Below are 17,155 nucleotides of genomic sequence, written 5' to 3'. Positions count from 1 at the left end.
ACTAGAATCCAGTCTTCATTAAGGCAAACCTTGTTTGTCTTACCCACTATTGTATCTGTAGCATCCAGACCTGCCTCTGGAAAGCCAATGACACTGAATGAATCAATCTAGTAATTAGTGAAAGACAATGAGGTCGAGACAGGTCTCCACCTCAAAAAGAAGCCTTCTGGGATTTAAACTGAAACTACTGTTTCCAGCAAAGCGAAAGGATAGATTTTCCTCTGGTTTCAAATAAAACACTCAAAGAAAGTGAGATGTTACCAGTCAAAGCACTAAAGGGAACCCCTGGGACCTTCCCACAGGAGCCAATGCCAATGTCTACATTTTGAAGACAAATCCCTTCCTTTAAATGAAGATACCTGGAACACAAAATACTTCCTTTGTTTAATAGGATTGTCATTTATTTAACCATTCCTCCAAACAGCAGCATAGCATATTTTCCAAGCCTTATAAAAAAAGGCATAGCTGCATGCTGATCATTTACTGATAATTTCTCATAAATTGTTCTTAATATTTTTATTACCAGTGAAATGTAATTTTTTTCCTGGACCATTGTAACCAAGTCTGTGCATTCTGGCATTCATTTTTTTAAAAGAAAAAGTTCTGCTTTATATCATATGCTGGAAATAGTTTCAGCTAGCAATTTCTTCCAGTATCTTTTTTATCATAATGTAAAACAAATATAGTATTATGTATTACAGAAGAGTGCTCTTTGGCAACTAGGGCACACAAAGTCTTCTGCAGAGAGAGGTTAAACAATTTCACAGTATGCAAAACCAATAATGAGTTGGAGCATGATTGTCTGTGGGTCCCAATTCCCAGTGTTTCTGTAACCCAGAATTCACTCAGAAAGATCAGAGACACTCATACACACACAGGCACAGCCACACATGTTTTTATTAAAGAAGTCATCAGAAATTAATTACTTAAGAAAAAGCAAAAGAAAATTACCTGTTCTAAAACCACAGTCATTCAGAAAACTTTATCAGAAAAATTATTAAAAAATAAAATGGTCATTTAAAATACAAGATTCCAATACAAGGCACTGAACATCTGTCAGTAAAAAGTTTACATATGCCCCTTCAGGCTGGAGGATCTCGGAATAAATACCCTTGCCTATTTTGCACATTTCCTAGGTGTACTACCATCATGGCTACTCCTCACTGTCATCATTCTCTCAGTTTTTATCTTAGCCCTTTGCTCTTATCCCTCCTGTCATGCTCATACTCTCTCTCTGCTTCCACTCACTCTGGAGCACGACTCTGGAATCCATGCCCGCCCCTTAGTTTTCTTTCCCAACTTTCATCTCCCTGCCTCCAGTCACCTCCAAGATGTCTCCCTTCCAACACCCCATGATAGCCGCAAGTCCGACATATTAGAATAAAAACATATCACCTTTCTTTGAAAGCCAGCTTCCTTTTCAGGTTGCTTCATTTTTCTAACCCCTTTCTGTGGAAATGGGACTTTGAAACTGCCTACACCCGTCAAAGCTGACCTGAGAAGTTGATTATGGTCATTGGTTTCAAGGTACTCACCTTCCTCTCAACAACAACATCAGATCGATGGACTTAAAAAAATGGTTCACAGAATAGAATACAGGTACTTGCCATATTGCCTTTGGGATATTATCCAACCACACTCCAAAATAAGTGCACTCATTTTGCATTATTTTTTCACCATTAATCGAATATATTCAAAAAATACAAGAAATGAAAACACTTCTCCCAACAAGCAAAACAATATGACTAGACAACATCAACATCCAAATGATAAAACAGACATATATACAAATATGGAGCAGAGATGGAAGGCAGGTGCTCTGACATACCACAAAATATCCCACGCTCATAAGAACAGAGAGAAAGACTTGATGTCATACATTTGCCAATAAAAGCCACTTCTTGGTGGATTCCATTCATTTATGCCATCCGCAGGTAACAGAGCAGTAAACATCCTTATCTTGGCCAGGGCTACCATCTCAACGACCATATTTGCCTGTTAACAGTGCAACAGTATCCCCAGATGTAGACGCAGACAATTCCCCACACCAGAACACAAAAGAACAGTGGAAAATGAGCAAACACGGGCTAGAGTCTGGGCCATCAGGTGCAGAGCAGATTGACCGAAACCATGTGCCATGTGTGTTAGTTTAGCAATGGGAACTACATGAAGGTTGGTAAGCAATGTGTGTGACAGAAGCACGACCTTCTTGCGAGATGGTGCTTCAGTGAAGACATGAACCAAAGGAGGACATAGTACCTGTGACGGTTTCATTAAATGGTCCTGGACCCTTAATGGGAAAACCATCAATCTGGATCCATTCACCTCCTAAATGAGGAAAATGCAACTTCATAGTTAGAAACAAGGACGATCGGATTTTCCACATTTCAGTGCAGCCCTAATATATGTTTAGTGATCTTTTCAACAGTCCTCAAAAAAAAAAAAAAAAAAAAAAGGATCCGCTCAGGCCACATCAGTAACGAGGCACCTAAGCTTCTGGACAGCACATCCTGTTGGCCTTTTGCACATGGCTTACTCTAATGAGTACTCAAACAATTTAGGACAAACCACTAACAACCTACATTAAAATTACTTTAAAAGAAGGGATAAGTCTCTCCTAGCTTTCCACCTTTCAACTTGCTGTACAAGTCATTCTTGCTCAGGAACTCTAATTTAAAGATTCTAAATTTGTCTAGATCTGAGAAAGCAAAGAGGGATGTTTCTCCCCACCGAAGAAACAAAAATACAGCCTCCAATTCTAGGTAAGACTTACCAGGCGGGCTTTCAGCTCTGTAAACCGGACGGCTCACTCCATTGTGGTTTTCTGCAGTAACCAGCACAAAGTACACTACCCCCGGCTCTGAAACATATGGTTTATATCAAGCCACCATTTCAAATCTCCAAGAATGACAGTTTGATTCACTAACTGTCTCCCTTACATAACCAAATATAAGAATCTGAATTAAGTGACAAATCTAACTACAGCTTTCTCTCTCTCTCTTTAATCAATATCACTAATCTTCCTCTCATGCAACAAAAATACACCTAACCCAAAGAAGACAAAATTTATTTAGTACAAAGTACATGGCATGTCTAATAAACCTGGATGCATAAGCAGTCAACAGAAGCGGCTTTTGCAACTGTGAGATTAATGTAGGAAATAAGAAGCCACCATCCACTAACTAGGTGTTTTATAGCCTACAGCGTCAGTAACTGCAAGCAATATCTCCCCCTGGAAGCTTCAAACAGAAATCTCCAACAAATAGAAAGAAAATGTCAGGGTAACTCATAAAATTTAGCACACGGAAAATCTTCATTGCAATACATAGAGCTTCATGAAATTCTCTCCTTATGATAATAAAACGCTCTCTTTACTAGGTCTGCATGTTGTCTTTGACCATTTCAACAAAGACCCAGAGAAACAGCTGCTGGAAACTTGGACATGCTAATCTTGAAATAACTGGGCTTCATTTTGACTTGTATCTAGGGGTCAAGTTCAAATAGCCATGGTCTCTTTGGCTGAGCTCCTGAAGTCAGTGGGACGGGAAGAGAAACCGAGAGGCCACGTTATCGTGTAAGTGAGCCCTGAATTTGCAACGGCAGAAAGGAAAACTCCAGTAATGCTGGTTTTCCTGAAGATGAATTACTGTGAAAAGTAAATGAAGGTGCCAATTCCTTGGAGAGATGAGAGTTTGCAGGTATTCGCCCAGACGGACAGTTGGAGAGATAAGGGTTAGTTGTATCAAAGGCAAGAAGCATCTGTTCATTTCTCAAGGTGTTAAGTGTTCCCATAACAGAACCTTGGTTCTCAAGCCAGAGGCCCAACGGGAGAGACAGGGCAAGGCCATCGAGCATCCCTGCTGTGCTCCAGGTCGGTAGGACCTCTGTCTGACTGCGGGAGGGCCTGGTGGCATTTCAGGTTTGGCACGGTCTGCCGGACTAACTGGGGACTGCTCTCTAAGGTCAGACACATGGAAAATCATGCTTCACCAGGCACTTTCTCTCTTCATTCTGAGGTAATTCTTATTTCAAAGAAATTTAATCCACATGTCTCTGACTCCTGCTAACTCATCAGTGAGTTACTTGGGAGACACTTTGTTTTTCAGTAAGCTCCAGGGCTCTCTTTCTGCATGTTTTTCTTCTCTGCAGTGATCATAACAACCTAAGGTTTGAACAAGCAAAGATGACCCGGCTCATGCCTCTGACCCAACAGAATTTCCATTTAACCTCACTGTCGGACTTTGTAGGGTCATACTGATGTGAAAATATTCAGAGAAATGTACGTTTAGCTGGAACCACAAAGAAGGAAATCCGGCTCCCTTTATGTTCGTTCTATATTCTTTCTGCTCCGTTACTCAGAAAGCCTAACATATATAATGCTATATATGCAGGAGGTGGAGAGGGAGAAAGTGTGTAGACTATGGCCAGGAATGTGAGGAGCCACAAGTTGATTTTGATCCACTAAAGGAAGGCAGGAAAATGGTAACCTGGCACAGGGAGACCTGGTTGTCAGAGATGCTGACTTCTGTTATTTCCTTACAATCCATCATGAGGTTGAACTGTAGAATAAATGCGAGTTTCAGGCTCATGGGATCAAAAAAGCAAATGATAGAGGATCCCAAGGAAGCAGCTCAAAGCCCAAGTTCAAAACCACCTATGCCTACACTAATAAAACAACATATTTAGGAGAATTTTTAAATATCGCAGACTTTCAGAATCAACTTTAATGGGGGGGATGTCGCATCTTTGAACCAGATGTGGCTAAGTGTGACATATCACACACACTCTCACAGGGACATATTATTTGAGTAATCTCTAATTGATTTATAAATTAGAAATCTCAAGATTAGGCTACAAAGTAGTTAAGTTTCTATGAAACAAACAAAGGACCCACATGTTTTCCAAAGTCAAATTCAGAAACTAAAAACTGGTTTCCTATATCTATTTGGAGAGCTATCCAGAAATACTCGAGTAAAGATGCAGAATGAGGAAGTCCAGGGCAAGATAAAGGTTGAGCAACAACCGCATGACCTTGGCTACCTGTTCTCAAAGAACCGTGAGTTTCCTGGAGCCTGGCCACACTGTGTCTCACAAACAGCCACCCTACCTAAGAAGGGAACTGAGCATGTTGATGTACAGTTAGTTCTGACTGGGAACAAGACCAGAGTGTCACTTACCCACATCGTCAATAAGGAAGGAGTACGTCTCAGCATTCACCTTGATGTACTTAAGACTTTTCAGTGACTTCCCATAGGCAATGTTGTAATGCTCCACGGGTCTACTGGTAGCATCTTTGGGCGGGTCCCACGTGACTTTCAGGCTCATTTTAGTGGACAGCAGTTTCACATGCCTTGGCTTCAGTGGGTGGTCAGCTATGCAAACAGCGCAACTATCAACTTAGGGGAACGGCAGATTGTGAAAAGGGAGTTTTTCCCAATGTTCTCTGATATTGTTATCAAAAGAGCAAATGACTTTTAATTTGTCTGGTCCTAAAGACGTTAAGTATAGTCATGATTGAACACCGTTATAGTATGAGAGCAAAACAAACATATCAAACCCACAACTTTCATGTGTTTTGGATAACGGTGGGTGGTAAATTTAAAACAAAAGTGAAACAAATCAAAACAAACTCTAGGCATTCTCTGGCTTGATCATGTTGCCTTGCTAGTGCAGGAATAACGAATTCATAATTTGACACACTCTCCAGAGGCATTCATATATCAAATAAGCTCTTAGTATTCTGTAACGTACAGTTGGATGATCTTTCAAATACCTCCAAAAAGAACAACATAAAATTGTTATGATGAGGATGACTATCCATTGTATCCAAAGCATTCATTTCCACAAAGAAAAAAACCAAGATCATCAACATCTTAAAAGGGAGGAAAACCTCTGGTTCATCTGCATAGAGCTAATTTAAATGTTTCCATATTTTGTCCCAGAAGAAGAAAAACAAGTTATTAAGAAGCATAGTTACGTTTTTATCTTCAGTTATGAGGTTCCATAAATGTATTCTTGATTTTGAAAAATAACCCAAACGAAACACAACATTTTGTCAAACAAAACCTCTCAGCTCACATTATAACAGATCCTGCAACATCGCATAATATAAATAGATGCTAAACATTCACACAACAGTCAAACAAATTTTAGGCAAACCTGGATCTGAAACTGTTTATTCAATGATGGAAGGACCTCTCAGGAAAATGAAAAGTAATTTAAGAAACCCAGAAAACCTTTAAACTGCGTAACATGAAAAAAAAAGAATTTTTTCATGTGATGACACATGGATTGGTTAGTATGTGATTTTAATACTGGATGAAAATTCTGAACACCGTAAGCACAGATGACGCTGGCATACATCATTCATCCCTCCACAAATTGCCCCACTGCCTCAGGAGTAACATGATGGAAAAGGAGAACTCATATGGTCCCACTCAAAGAAATCCAAGGTATGGAAAAGAAGAGAATGAATCATGGGGGCATCTGGGTAGCTCAGTGGGTTAAGCCTCTGCTTTTAGCTCAGATCATGGTCCCAGGGTCCTGGGATCGAGCCCCACATCGGGCTCTCTGCTCAGCGGGGAGCCTGCTTCCCTCTCTCTATGTCTGCCTCTCTGCCTACTTGTGATCTCTGTCTGTCAAATAAATAAAATCTTTAAAAAAAAAAAAAAAAAAAAAAAGAAGAGAATGAATCTGATGATGTCAAAGCAGTAAAGAAAGAGTGCCTGTTTTGGAGACAAAGGCATGTTGTCAGACTCCAGGCAGGAAGCAAAATCCACAAAGCCTTCCCTCCCCGGCTCCAGGGACGAGGGTCCCATAAACCCACAATTGGAGAAATCATAGACAAGAAACCGAGTGCTCTCTACAAAATTTTGAGTTGAGGAGATTGTACACACAAGGTGCCGGTGACTTTCTTGGAATTTATGAGCAATCATGGCTACTCTTCAATCATTCTCATGTACCCTTCCCTCCTCACCCAGGAGAAACCTTCCAGAACCTACTTAGCCAGAGGACTGGGGTTCCCTTCTCTAAGTTTCCTTTCTTTCCCCCCAGGCTTCACTACAAAACCTCTCCTCCTTCCCTGCCATCTGACTAACCAGCTTTTTTCTCATTGTGATCCCTATTTCCTCCACCAGCAGCAATCAGTCCCAGGAATTCAGTATTTCACACAGACTGAAAGGTGTTCAAGAGCAAAGCAAGGTCCCCCCAAAATGGCAAAGGGCTGCTCACAGTTGGGCATCCTCCCAAGGAAGGAAACAAACGAATGGATATGCGAATGACGTTTTTCTCTATAATTCGCTTCCAAATCTCCCTTAGGGAAAGTTATGTCCTGGACACACAGCTGAAAACAAGAGGTCAGTGACCCCCAAGCACTGTCACATCTTCTCTTGGGCGTTCATGATTCAATCAGTACAAAATCAGTACCATCTGCCTAGGCCTGAAAACGACTGACTTTCATTACTGACACTCGGAAGAGAAGACCAGTTTATACATATACTCACTGTTCTTCCCAGCCCTGCCTTGCATCTATCCTTGGACACAGCCTAGAAGGGTGTCCAGCTTACTTGAGAATCCACACTCAAACGGTCCCGTCAGCCCAGCATATGGGGAGACATTCCAAACCTTCAAGGAGCACAAGCATGGTGATATGCAAACAAGGAAGGGCCAGGGGGAAATACCTCTGGGTTGCCAAAATCTAATGACTATCGTTTACGGGGCTTACACCATCGGAGCTTCCAACTGTGTCTGTGCATGGGTTTGTTTGTTCTCTTCCTGCCAATGACCAAGTACCGTCAGCGTGTCTCCACTTGATAATTGCCTGAGCCAGCATTTGTATGCTGAGAGAAAAGCCATATGATGCGCAGCGACGGTAAGTACAAATGGACCGGAGGGGGGGCGGTTACGGCGTGTCTACCACCACCTCCCACTACTATGAGCACCTAACCCAGCGTTACAGGAGGTGCTCCGAGCGCACACCACCTGGGAGGTGTCATTTATTCCCTCCATATTCCCGACGAAGAAAGAAGGCCGGGAGCAAGGTTAGGGTTCACCCAGAGTCACACAGCTGCACCAGAGCTGGAGCCAAATGCAAGCCCTGCTTTGTCCCATTCCAAAGCCCAGCTCTCCCCTTCCCAGCTCACAGACCCTCAGAAGCTGCTCCTGCCCGGATATGACCTGTGACCCCTGCTATTGAAAATGAATTAATCTAGGAAGCCACCACCATTCTAAAACAAATTACGAGCCTCCAGAGCTGGGTTTATCATCTCTCCCACCGTGCCACTTTCCTCTCTGGGGGACACTCCTGCCCCCCATACACCGTCATGGCACCTTGCGCTGGGTGTCCTCAACCTCCCTCCTTTCTGGAAGGAATAGAAGAAGCAGAGCACGTGCTCTCTCAGGGACATTTGCCTTCTTACCACAAAACTTAAGACCAAAGACTTTTCTAATACTGACAATTTAGGCCTCAGAGAGTTGCCTAATGAAGGTCATTTGTGAATAAAGGTCTCTGGGAGACCTGGAAATCGCACTTTCAAGGCAGTTTCTTCAGTTTCCCTAAGGTAAGTCCTGAATTTAAGGTTTTCCAAAGGTGCTAGGCCAATCTACCATGACCCTTTCTTCCCCCTGCCCCCCAGCACACACAAATTGGGTCAGTTAAACAAACCGTATGGTGGCTTGATTAGCAGATATTTTCACTCCCTGGAGTGTTATCTACTTTGATATTTCAAACTGGTATCATTTTTGATGCTTCCTGGTAAACATCATCTGTGTCTGCTTAGAAAGAATTGGAGGAAGAGAAAGAGAGGGGGCTGGATGGAAAGCCATCTTTGCTGTCCAGCCCCCACCCAGAGCCCCTCACTCTCAGAGAACTCATCAAACCATCATCTACCAGTGGAACAGTCAATCTGGGCAGGCACAAATCAATGTATGTGCACTTGAATTGCTTGACAGAAAGCTTCTTCTTGAGACTAAAAGTGTGACCATATGTTCTATTCTTGATGATTGTTTTTGTAGGTCTCCTGATTTCATTCCTTACATGTGCAGTCAAGGCATAAAGGCCGTGAAACTGGTTTCCAGGTCTGCAGACTGCATTCTGACTCTGTGCTGTGGGATCAGTACTCTGGGAGCAAAAGGATGAAACCTGACAAAGTGATTCCTGATGTATTCTAACTGTTCTTAGAAATTTAGACCAGACCACCCTCTTTGCTAAATAAATACCACACACAACATTTTGTAGTAGTTTTCTGTATTCTTATCTGATAAAGATGATACCAGGTACATTCTTTAAAACTATAAGCCCCATGAACTGCCTCTCTAAAAAGGAAAAAGGACAAACCCAAAGTCAAGACAACAGGAATTCTATGACCCAACAAAGGGAACATGAGGAGGTAACCTCGCAGAGCCTCCATGACAGGTTAGGGCTATGACAAGTTGTTTTTTCCTTCTCCCCAGGATACAAAATGAGGAAATGAGCTTAAGTGGCAACCTAAGGGATGCTAGGTTAAGTCAAAAGAATTTTCTGTCCGTGCCTTTTCCCGTTTCTCCCCATTCAAGGAGTCTTTGAATGGAGCAGGTGGGAAGATGGTCCGGACAGAAGAAAGAAGTGAGCAGAGTCTGCTACGACTCCAGCAATTTCATACCATGAGCAAGTCACTTCCATAGTTCGTGCCAGTAAACATTATCCAGATTCAAGGATATTTTGCCAAGTACCAAGTGGCAATGGTCCTTTGGGTGATCTTTCAGATGCCCAGCAATTGCCAGGCCGGATGTTTCAGAGCCATGGCTCCAATGAGACCCCTACTGGTTTGTTCAGGAACAGACAATATGGACACAGTCAGCACCTAGAATTGTTACTGTGGTCTAGCTCCAAACTTCCGGCCTTATCCAAGAGTGCTCTAGGAGGCCAGTTTATTTCCAGGGTCAAAGTGCAAATCCACTTTTGTTCAAGGATGGAGACCCAAATTCCAATGACTCTGGAATGTCTGTCCTTATTAGGTCCTCAGCTTTCGCAGAGTGACCTCAAGGGGTTCTCCAGGGCTGGTGAATGCCCTTGGGAAGCCAGAGCTAGATTCCCAGGGCCAGGCTGGCCTGACCAACATCCACGGGGCTCATTTCTCACAGTGGATAGGGCTATAACACCTCACCTGGCCCTTGCTCACCTTCCCACTCTGGCATCTTACTCACTTTAGGTACAGATCTGTTCAAGGACTCATATCTCACTGTCAGACCTCCCTCTGTTCCTTGAGAGGCATAAAGGCTCTGAAAAATAAAAACTAGCCTGGGTTCCAGAGAAGAAAGGAAGGCCCATCCCAGGATGGCTTTGGGGAAGGGAGTATGAAATGCTACACAGGCTTTGGCTACTAGCAAAACCGATGACAGCAACATGCCCAGCACTGGCCTAACCATCCCAGACCAACAGTCTCTACTGCCTACGTGAGGATCCCATGTGAGTTCCAAATGGAACGTGTTTAAAGTGAAACTCAGTATCTCACTTCTCTTTTCCTTGCTTCAGACACCACCACCCATCCGCAAGTGTACAGGCACAGCCACAACAAACAAAAATACATAATTCCTAGCAAGGGAATTCTGTGAAGAGCTATTCCTCAGAATAAAGGAAGGGAAGTTCAAAATCAGTTGATAAAATGAATCAATGGTAAAAGTAATCCAAAATGCACACAATTCATAGAGAAATCATGCCTTGAGTAAGGACTGTGATTCAAAACAGTAACTGAATATTTCTGGACCCAAAGTGTTGTTTTGCTAGTTTCTTTGTTTCATTTTACTTTGAAAAAATAACATAATGGCTGCATCAAAGTCTCCGAATTGGTGAAAAAAAATCAAACCATCAGGTTTATTGTCAATAGGGTTACATTAGAGAGGGTGGGTCTGATATGGGACCATCACCGTGCTTCCTGTCTCCCTCCCTTCAGGACGCAGAGGGGAAAGTCAAGCCTACACAGCAGACCCCTCAGGGCCACTGCCTCACAGTGGGGGGAGAACAACAGGCCTGAGCCACCACCCAGTGTCTTCCCATGCACAAGTCGGAGAGGAACCAAATGCAGCCTTCCACCAGGAAGGCAGACCTGAAGAGGAGGCTCATATGCCTGTGTCTTCCAATGCATTAACACCATGGAGTAGAGAAAGTAGACCAAGAGAGACTGGACTCTAGTCCCTCAAGCCTCAGATAAAGCAAGTCTCAGGGAGGACAGGGAGCACAGCATGAGGCCAGAGGCCAGAAGTGAAACACGAGGTGAGGAAAATGGAAGTCTCCTTAACATATCCAGCAGGCTATTTGCTGGCCCCACTGGGCATGACCATTAACCTGAGGTCAAGTGTGGCTGCTTCCTCAGAGAGAGGATCAAGACCACTTGTCCCACCTTCAGGGGCCTCTGCAGAACTAATCACTGTCCCATTTTTATGCTCTTGGGGTGAAATTTGGGGATCCTTCCAGATCCCAAAAAGCTCTGAGATGAGGAAGACTCATTCTTTGGTCAACTCCAAAGCCACACTGACCTCTAGGCTAAAAATTCACTCTTGCCTGTCCTTTCCAATCTCATATTTTGACCAGTCCATGCTGTCCAAAGTAGTCCACCAGAGTTTAAGCAAGGGGATGATCTATCATACACATATTCTGATAATATAATACCAGCAATATAAAAATGTTCCAATTTCAATGTAAGTTCATCCCATTATGAAATTCCTAAGGAAAATTTAGAGTCCAAGAGTGAAGCCTTCTGGGTTTTACAGCTTAAAATCTAAAGAAATTGAGGTCTAAGTTTTTTTTCTACTCTTACTTCCCGTTCTGTCTAACCTCGGCCAGAGGAGATTCATCTAGTGCCCAAATGGGGTCAGAGCCCCTGCCATCCTTCTCTGGAACTGGTGTGAATTCTTCAGGATTCCCTGATGTATAAATAATTAAATCCAAAGTCTTCCACCTGCCTAAATTCTTAAAGAGCCCCAAGACCCTCAAATCTCTATAAGCCAGCAAATCCAAAATGTGCAGTGTAAAAAACACATATTAAGTTTGTCTATCCAATGAAGCCTCTCCCAGTTCTGGTAATAGACTTCTGTTCATGTGAGCTCAGATGGCTCAGGAGACTTCATTGGAATCGTTCTAACTGGAACCAGATCCTGGGCACCGCCTCTGCTTTCCAGTCATGAGGCTGTGGCGGCAGCATCTTAGAATTGTTAGTGACAGCTTTCATGCCACATGGAGAAGAAACCAGAAATGGACAGAATGTCCAGGGGCTGTTAGAGTCCTGGTTCCGAGGTTCAATCCTTAAGGCCAGCTGAACCCCCTCACTTCGGAACATACAGCTCCACAAAACAATGAATTTTGGGACTTATATGAGTTCAAGTTGGGGTTCTGGCCACTTGCAGTCAGACCCTGATGGATTAATCAAGATCTTCTATGAAAGTCAAAAATATCTTTCTGAAGCTACCCCAGTAGCCAGTACGTTTAGTCACAAAACGCTGCCAGTGTGCAGACAGACACCCCCCCACCCCCAAATTAAAGCAAATACCAGCCAGGGATGGCAGCCATTCCTAGCTGAGGGCTCTGTGCAGCCCACCCAGTCTGGCAGTTGATGCTGAGGAGAGAGAGACAAACTTGGTTAAGAAGGAAACCCCCAAAGGAATGTTAAGAGCTTTTGAAATAAACTAATACAGTGAATCTTGGAACATTGAGAAAAATAAAATAAAATTAAGATGTTAAAAAAAAAGAAAGAAACTAGTCCCTTAAAACCCCCAAAATTTTTAAATTATTTCTTAAGTATACTAAGGATTGCTCTTTAATGCAACAAAACCTTCATGTTTATTTAAGTCTCCCTACTTTGTCTGTATTTGAAATGCAAGTTTTACTTTCCACTGGAAACCGCCAAATACTTCCCAGACTGAAATGAAGAAAACACAGATGCAACCATGAGTATTTGACCAAAAATTCAATCAATAAGCCAGAAAAGGTTAGGATATAAACCGGGGTGGGGGAGGAGGTTTTGAATCAGTGTGATCTACAACTTTGAGACTATAATTCTAAGGAAAGGTGGAAAAATTCGGCCCTTGTCCATAAGATACCAGACATAAAAGGAATAGTCACAAATGTAGAAACAACCAGATGGTTGGCAACACACGGGCAAAACACTGGAATGTTTTTATAACTTGTTTTAATAACTTGTCAAATGGATGGAATTATATTTGCCAAATAATTATGATGCTCCCCTCAAAAACAAACAAGGACAACCAAAAAACAAAACAAAACAACAACAACAAAAACAACCAGGGCAAATACAGGTTGTTTTGCAGTGGTGTGAAGAAAAACTGATATGAGTATAATCTACATATGGTTGACTGCATTTTCCACCTGGAAGACCAGGTCTGGGTAGACATAGTCTGAGTATTAAAATAATGGCCTGGCTCCTCTTCTGACATTTCACAATATGAATGGGGTTCAATAAAATTGTTTTCCACAGTTGGCATGGTTCTCTATGGATAACTGCTTTAAAAAATAAAACCTAGGTCTGGAAGTCTAGGTCCTTGGAATCTTTAAACTTAAAAAACACTCCACAGACCTGAAAGAACTTTGCAAACACAACCTCTGACCTCACCATGGGGAAGCCACACAGCACTATCCTCACGTCAGAGAGAAACACCAAGGCAAGCAGATGTCCCAGGTCCTTCGGGAGATCTGAGGGCAGGCAGGGCTCTCCAGACTTTATCCCTGGCCTGCATTCCTCAAAACCCAATCCACCTTCCCTTGTCCCAATGTGCTCCCCTGTTACTGGGTCCCACTCTCATGCCCAACGTGTCCTGTCACATTCACCTATTGAGGGCATACACAAGTAGAGTGAGAAACCAGAAGACTCAGAATGCCCCCAGACAGCTCTGGTGTGTGGCTGGGGCATCCTGACCCTCACTGCCAGCAGACTTTCCTACTGAACAGAGGGATGAGTGAGGCCACTAGGCTCAGTGTGTGCTCTGCTCACCTCTCTCCTCAGCTAAACCTGAGTTCCCTGCCCTCAGGCTATTCCAGTATTTTTGATCACAACAAAGCATCATTTTATTCAGAATAAATGGCCAAATTCACAGGCGTGCATGCCAATGAGCTTATAAGGGCACTAGATGGTCACCGAATACAATTGTGAATCACATTTTTTCTCCATCAGCTCAAAGAAGCCAAATGAAGCCATCCAAATCTCAAAACTCATGCCACTGGCCAAACTTGAATAAAGTTTGTCTGAGTCCACTTCTGTGCTCCCCAGACAGTTAGCTGTCATCACCTTCCTCTGCCTCTGCACAAGCTTTTTCACCTGGGGCAATCAATTCTCAGGTGGCTACATGTCAGAGAAAGAGGCGTCTTCACATGTAGCTTCCGTAACCTGCTTCCCTGGGTCATGGGGTGGGGTGGAGGCGGGGGTGGGGGGCGAGGGGGCGTGGTAGTGTTGCACATAAGCTGGCCATGCCCTAGGCTGCCCAGCACTCCTGCCAGGACACGAAAACTTCCCAAGGAAAGATCCCCAGTGTTGCATGGGCTGTACTCTCTTTCCTGTGTCCCTTTCTCCTTATGATGAAGTTCTAGAACCTAGGTGAGGTTCAGTGAGCTGAGGTCCGGAGCCGATGACCAAGAAAGAATTCTTGAGACATCTTTAGTGCAAAATGGTGGTTTATTAAAGCACGGGGACAGGACCCATGGGCAGGACGCTGCTGCTGCCCTGGGTTGTGAGGGATGGCAGGGTATATACCTTGCAGTTGGGGGAAGGTGAGGGGAAGGGAGGTTTCAACGGAGTTTTCATATGTTAAAGAGGGCCTACAAGGTGCCGCCCTTGTGGCTTGATCAATGTCGTCCTTAGGCCAGCCATTAACATCAAGATAGTTGGGAGATTCTTGGTGGGGTGTTATGATCCTGCTATCATTTACATTCCCTTCTACCTCCGCCTCCTCCAGTTTATGGTGGGGAGGGAGACATTAGGGCTTCGGGAACTGAGAGTTATTTGCCTCTGGAAATTTGTGCTATTGATAAGGTAACCTCCCTGTTTGTAGATCTCTAGGACATCTGTAGAACAAGGGAGATTCCTGTCCTGCAGGATTGTGATCTCTGCAAGTTAACTATTTATCGTTTTATGGCAGTCTGGGGTGCCTGAGGAATGCCACACATATTACGGAGGGGAGCAGGTGGAGAGGGGGGTGCGCGGCGCCAGCTTCTGCTCTGTCCTCAGCCAGCCTCCTGCTCCCTCATCACTTAGAAGTTGACCCCCAAGCTCCCACCCAAGGCCACCTCCACCCAAAAGAGGCTGTCATTCAAATGCCATCTCACTACCCTCAAGGGTTTATGGTTTCCTATGGGAAATTTCTGCCTAGAATGTTCTAGATTCTAGGTTATTTATTTGTATTGGGGGAGAAAGAGGGGTGAAGAGATAAAGGCAGAATATCTGTTAATATAGTTTACCTCACATTAATCCCTTTCATTATCTTCCTTCCTCCCTGTCAGCCACCTTGGGGAAGATCTATAAAGCAGGAAAACACACAAAATAGACAACAAAATGAAGCAGCAAGGAATTGTTTCAAAACAAGCAGCAAGTGGAAAAACTAAAATCAAATGATCAAGCCCAAAGAATACTCTTAAAGTGAATCTGCCTTCTCCCTCAAGATGTCTTCTAAGAGTTTTAAGTTGAATTTTTTATTAGTTTCACTCAAGAATGGCCAGTTTCCCAACTAATTTATGATAGTTTAAAACTTGCACTGAATTCAGAAAGTGTCATGGCAGATCCATTTCTGGCTTCTTCCTCCCTTGACTTCTTCCACAATAGAAACTGGGATGCTAAATATCCATGATCCTTCAGCCTTCCCAGTAGCCATGGATGGTCATGTGATCCATTCTAGCCAATGACACATATGAGGAAGTTACTGCTATCATTTCCAGGAAAGTGTTATAAAGGGGATAGGACACACTGTCTTGTGCTTTTGACCTTTTGTACCTTCCTTTATTCCGCCGTGGGATGTCAAAATGACACCTAACCAGGCAGCAGCCATTTTGGAACATGAGGTGACAAGCCTGGGTGTAATGACCCAGCCTGGGATGGCAGACCAGAAAAATGGAAAGAACCTGGTTAGCCTCTCTGCTCCTGAGATTATTGATGAGTGAGATAAACAATTTTCTGACCTGTTTAGCAAGCGTTTATCAGATATTGTGCCATTAGTACCCAGTCCATTGCTACCCGCTGTCATCATTTCTGGACCCATAAAATCAAGCCACTTTTTCTCCTGATTTCTAAGTGAGAGCTGCTTTGTTTTAACTTAAATTATTTCTGTTGTTGTTGTTAAGGGACCTGCTCTGGGAATTTGATTTTGACAATGTCAATACTTTATTTGTCAGTATGCTACAGACTTGAGTCAGTACATTTGTCCAGAAAATGATGCAGCCAAAAGTTAGAGTAAACTCAACCCACAAAGCTGGCAGAATTTGATTGTTAGGATTTAAAATTTTAAAGCTCTTGTCCATTTTGTTCAGGAACTAATATAAGCAAAAGCTACTGTTCCAGAGAAAAGACAAGAACGTTTCCCCATATAAACCACCAGCTTTCCAGAATGATTTAGGGAAATGGAACTGGAGTTATTGGACAGATATATTTTTTTTTTTTTTTTTTAAGTAAGAAAACAAGAGACCGAGAAGCAAAAATACCTATGGATTGAAAAGGAATACAGAGCTCATGCCTGCTGTTGACCGGCATCAGAGGTCCCAGTAGACACCAGTACTTTCCAGGTTTTTGTGGGATCTTTTGCACATTCTTCAAATTCAATTCGCAACTGAGGAATAGTTTCTCAAAGAATTACCATTGTTTGCTAGTCCAGCTTAAAGTCAGCCTACTATAAACTGCTTGACATGCCAGCCAAAAAAAACTCCCTGAAAATTCATTCCTTTTCCCAAAATGTGAAAGTCATTGCCTAACTATGTTAAACACTTGGGTATTACTGTCACTGAAATCACCACTCATCTTACTCAGAAAGCTCCCTGAAAAATACCCTTAGAAGATAAGCCAAGCAAATGTTGTGGAGAGACAGGTATGAAACAGAGTAAATGAGACAGACATGACCAGAAGCCAATGACCACATGGGCCCAATGACAACCCAGACTACTACTAATAATCATCTTTTAACATATGCT

At 43.1% G+C, this 17,155-nt stretch overlaps 1 protein-coding gene across 2 annotated transcripts in view; it reads right to left on the bottom strand.

Moving 5' to 3' along the window:
• FNDC1 (fibronectin type III domain containing 1) overlaps positions 1-17,155 on the bottom strand; it is a 111,799-nt gene that overhangs the window by 78,102 nt on the left and 16,542 nt on the right. The window contains exons 1-3 of one of the 2 annotated variants that reach the window (XM_059401366.1): positions 5,178-5,364; positions 2,774-2,860; positions 2,260-2,328 (exon numbers count right to left, since the gene is read on the bottom strand). The exons of the other annotated variant lie outside the window; for it this stretch is intronic. Coding sequence (XP_059257349.1) covers positions 2,260-2,328; positions 2,774-2,860; positions 5,178-5,325 — 304 coding nt within the window. The 5' untranslated portion in view covers positions 5,326-5,364. Of the gene's footprint in view, positions 1-2,259; positions 2,329-2,773; positions 2,861-5,177; positions 5,365-17,155 lie in introns of those variants that run through there. 2 annotated transcript variants of the gene reach the window in all.

This window comes from Mustela nigripes, chromosome 5, assembly GCF_022355385.1.
Source record: "Mustela nigripes isolate SB6536 chromosome 5, MUSNIG.SB6536, whole genome shotgun sequence".
In the NCBI taxonomy this organism is placed as follows: domain Eukaryota; kingdom Metazoa; phylum Chordata; class Mammalia; order Carnivora; family Mustelidae; genus Mustela; species Mustela nigripes.
Note: the sequence above shows the minus strand (reverse complement) of the source record. Positions and strands in the feature narration are given on the sequence as shown.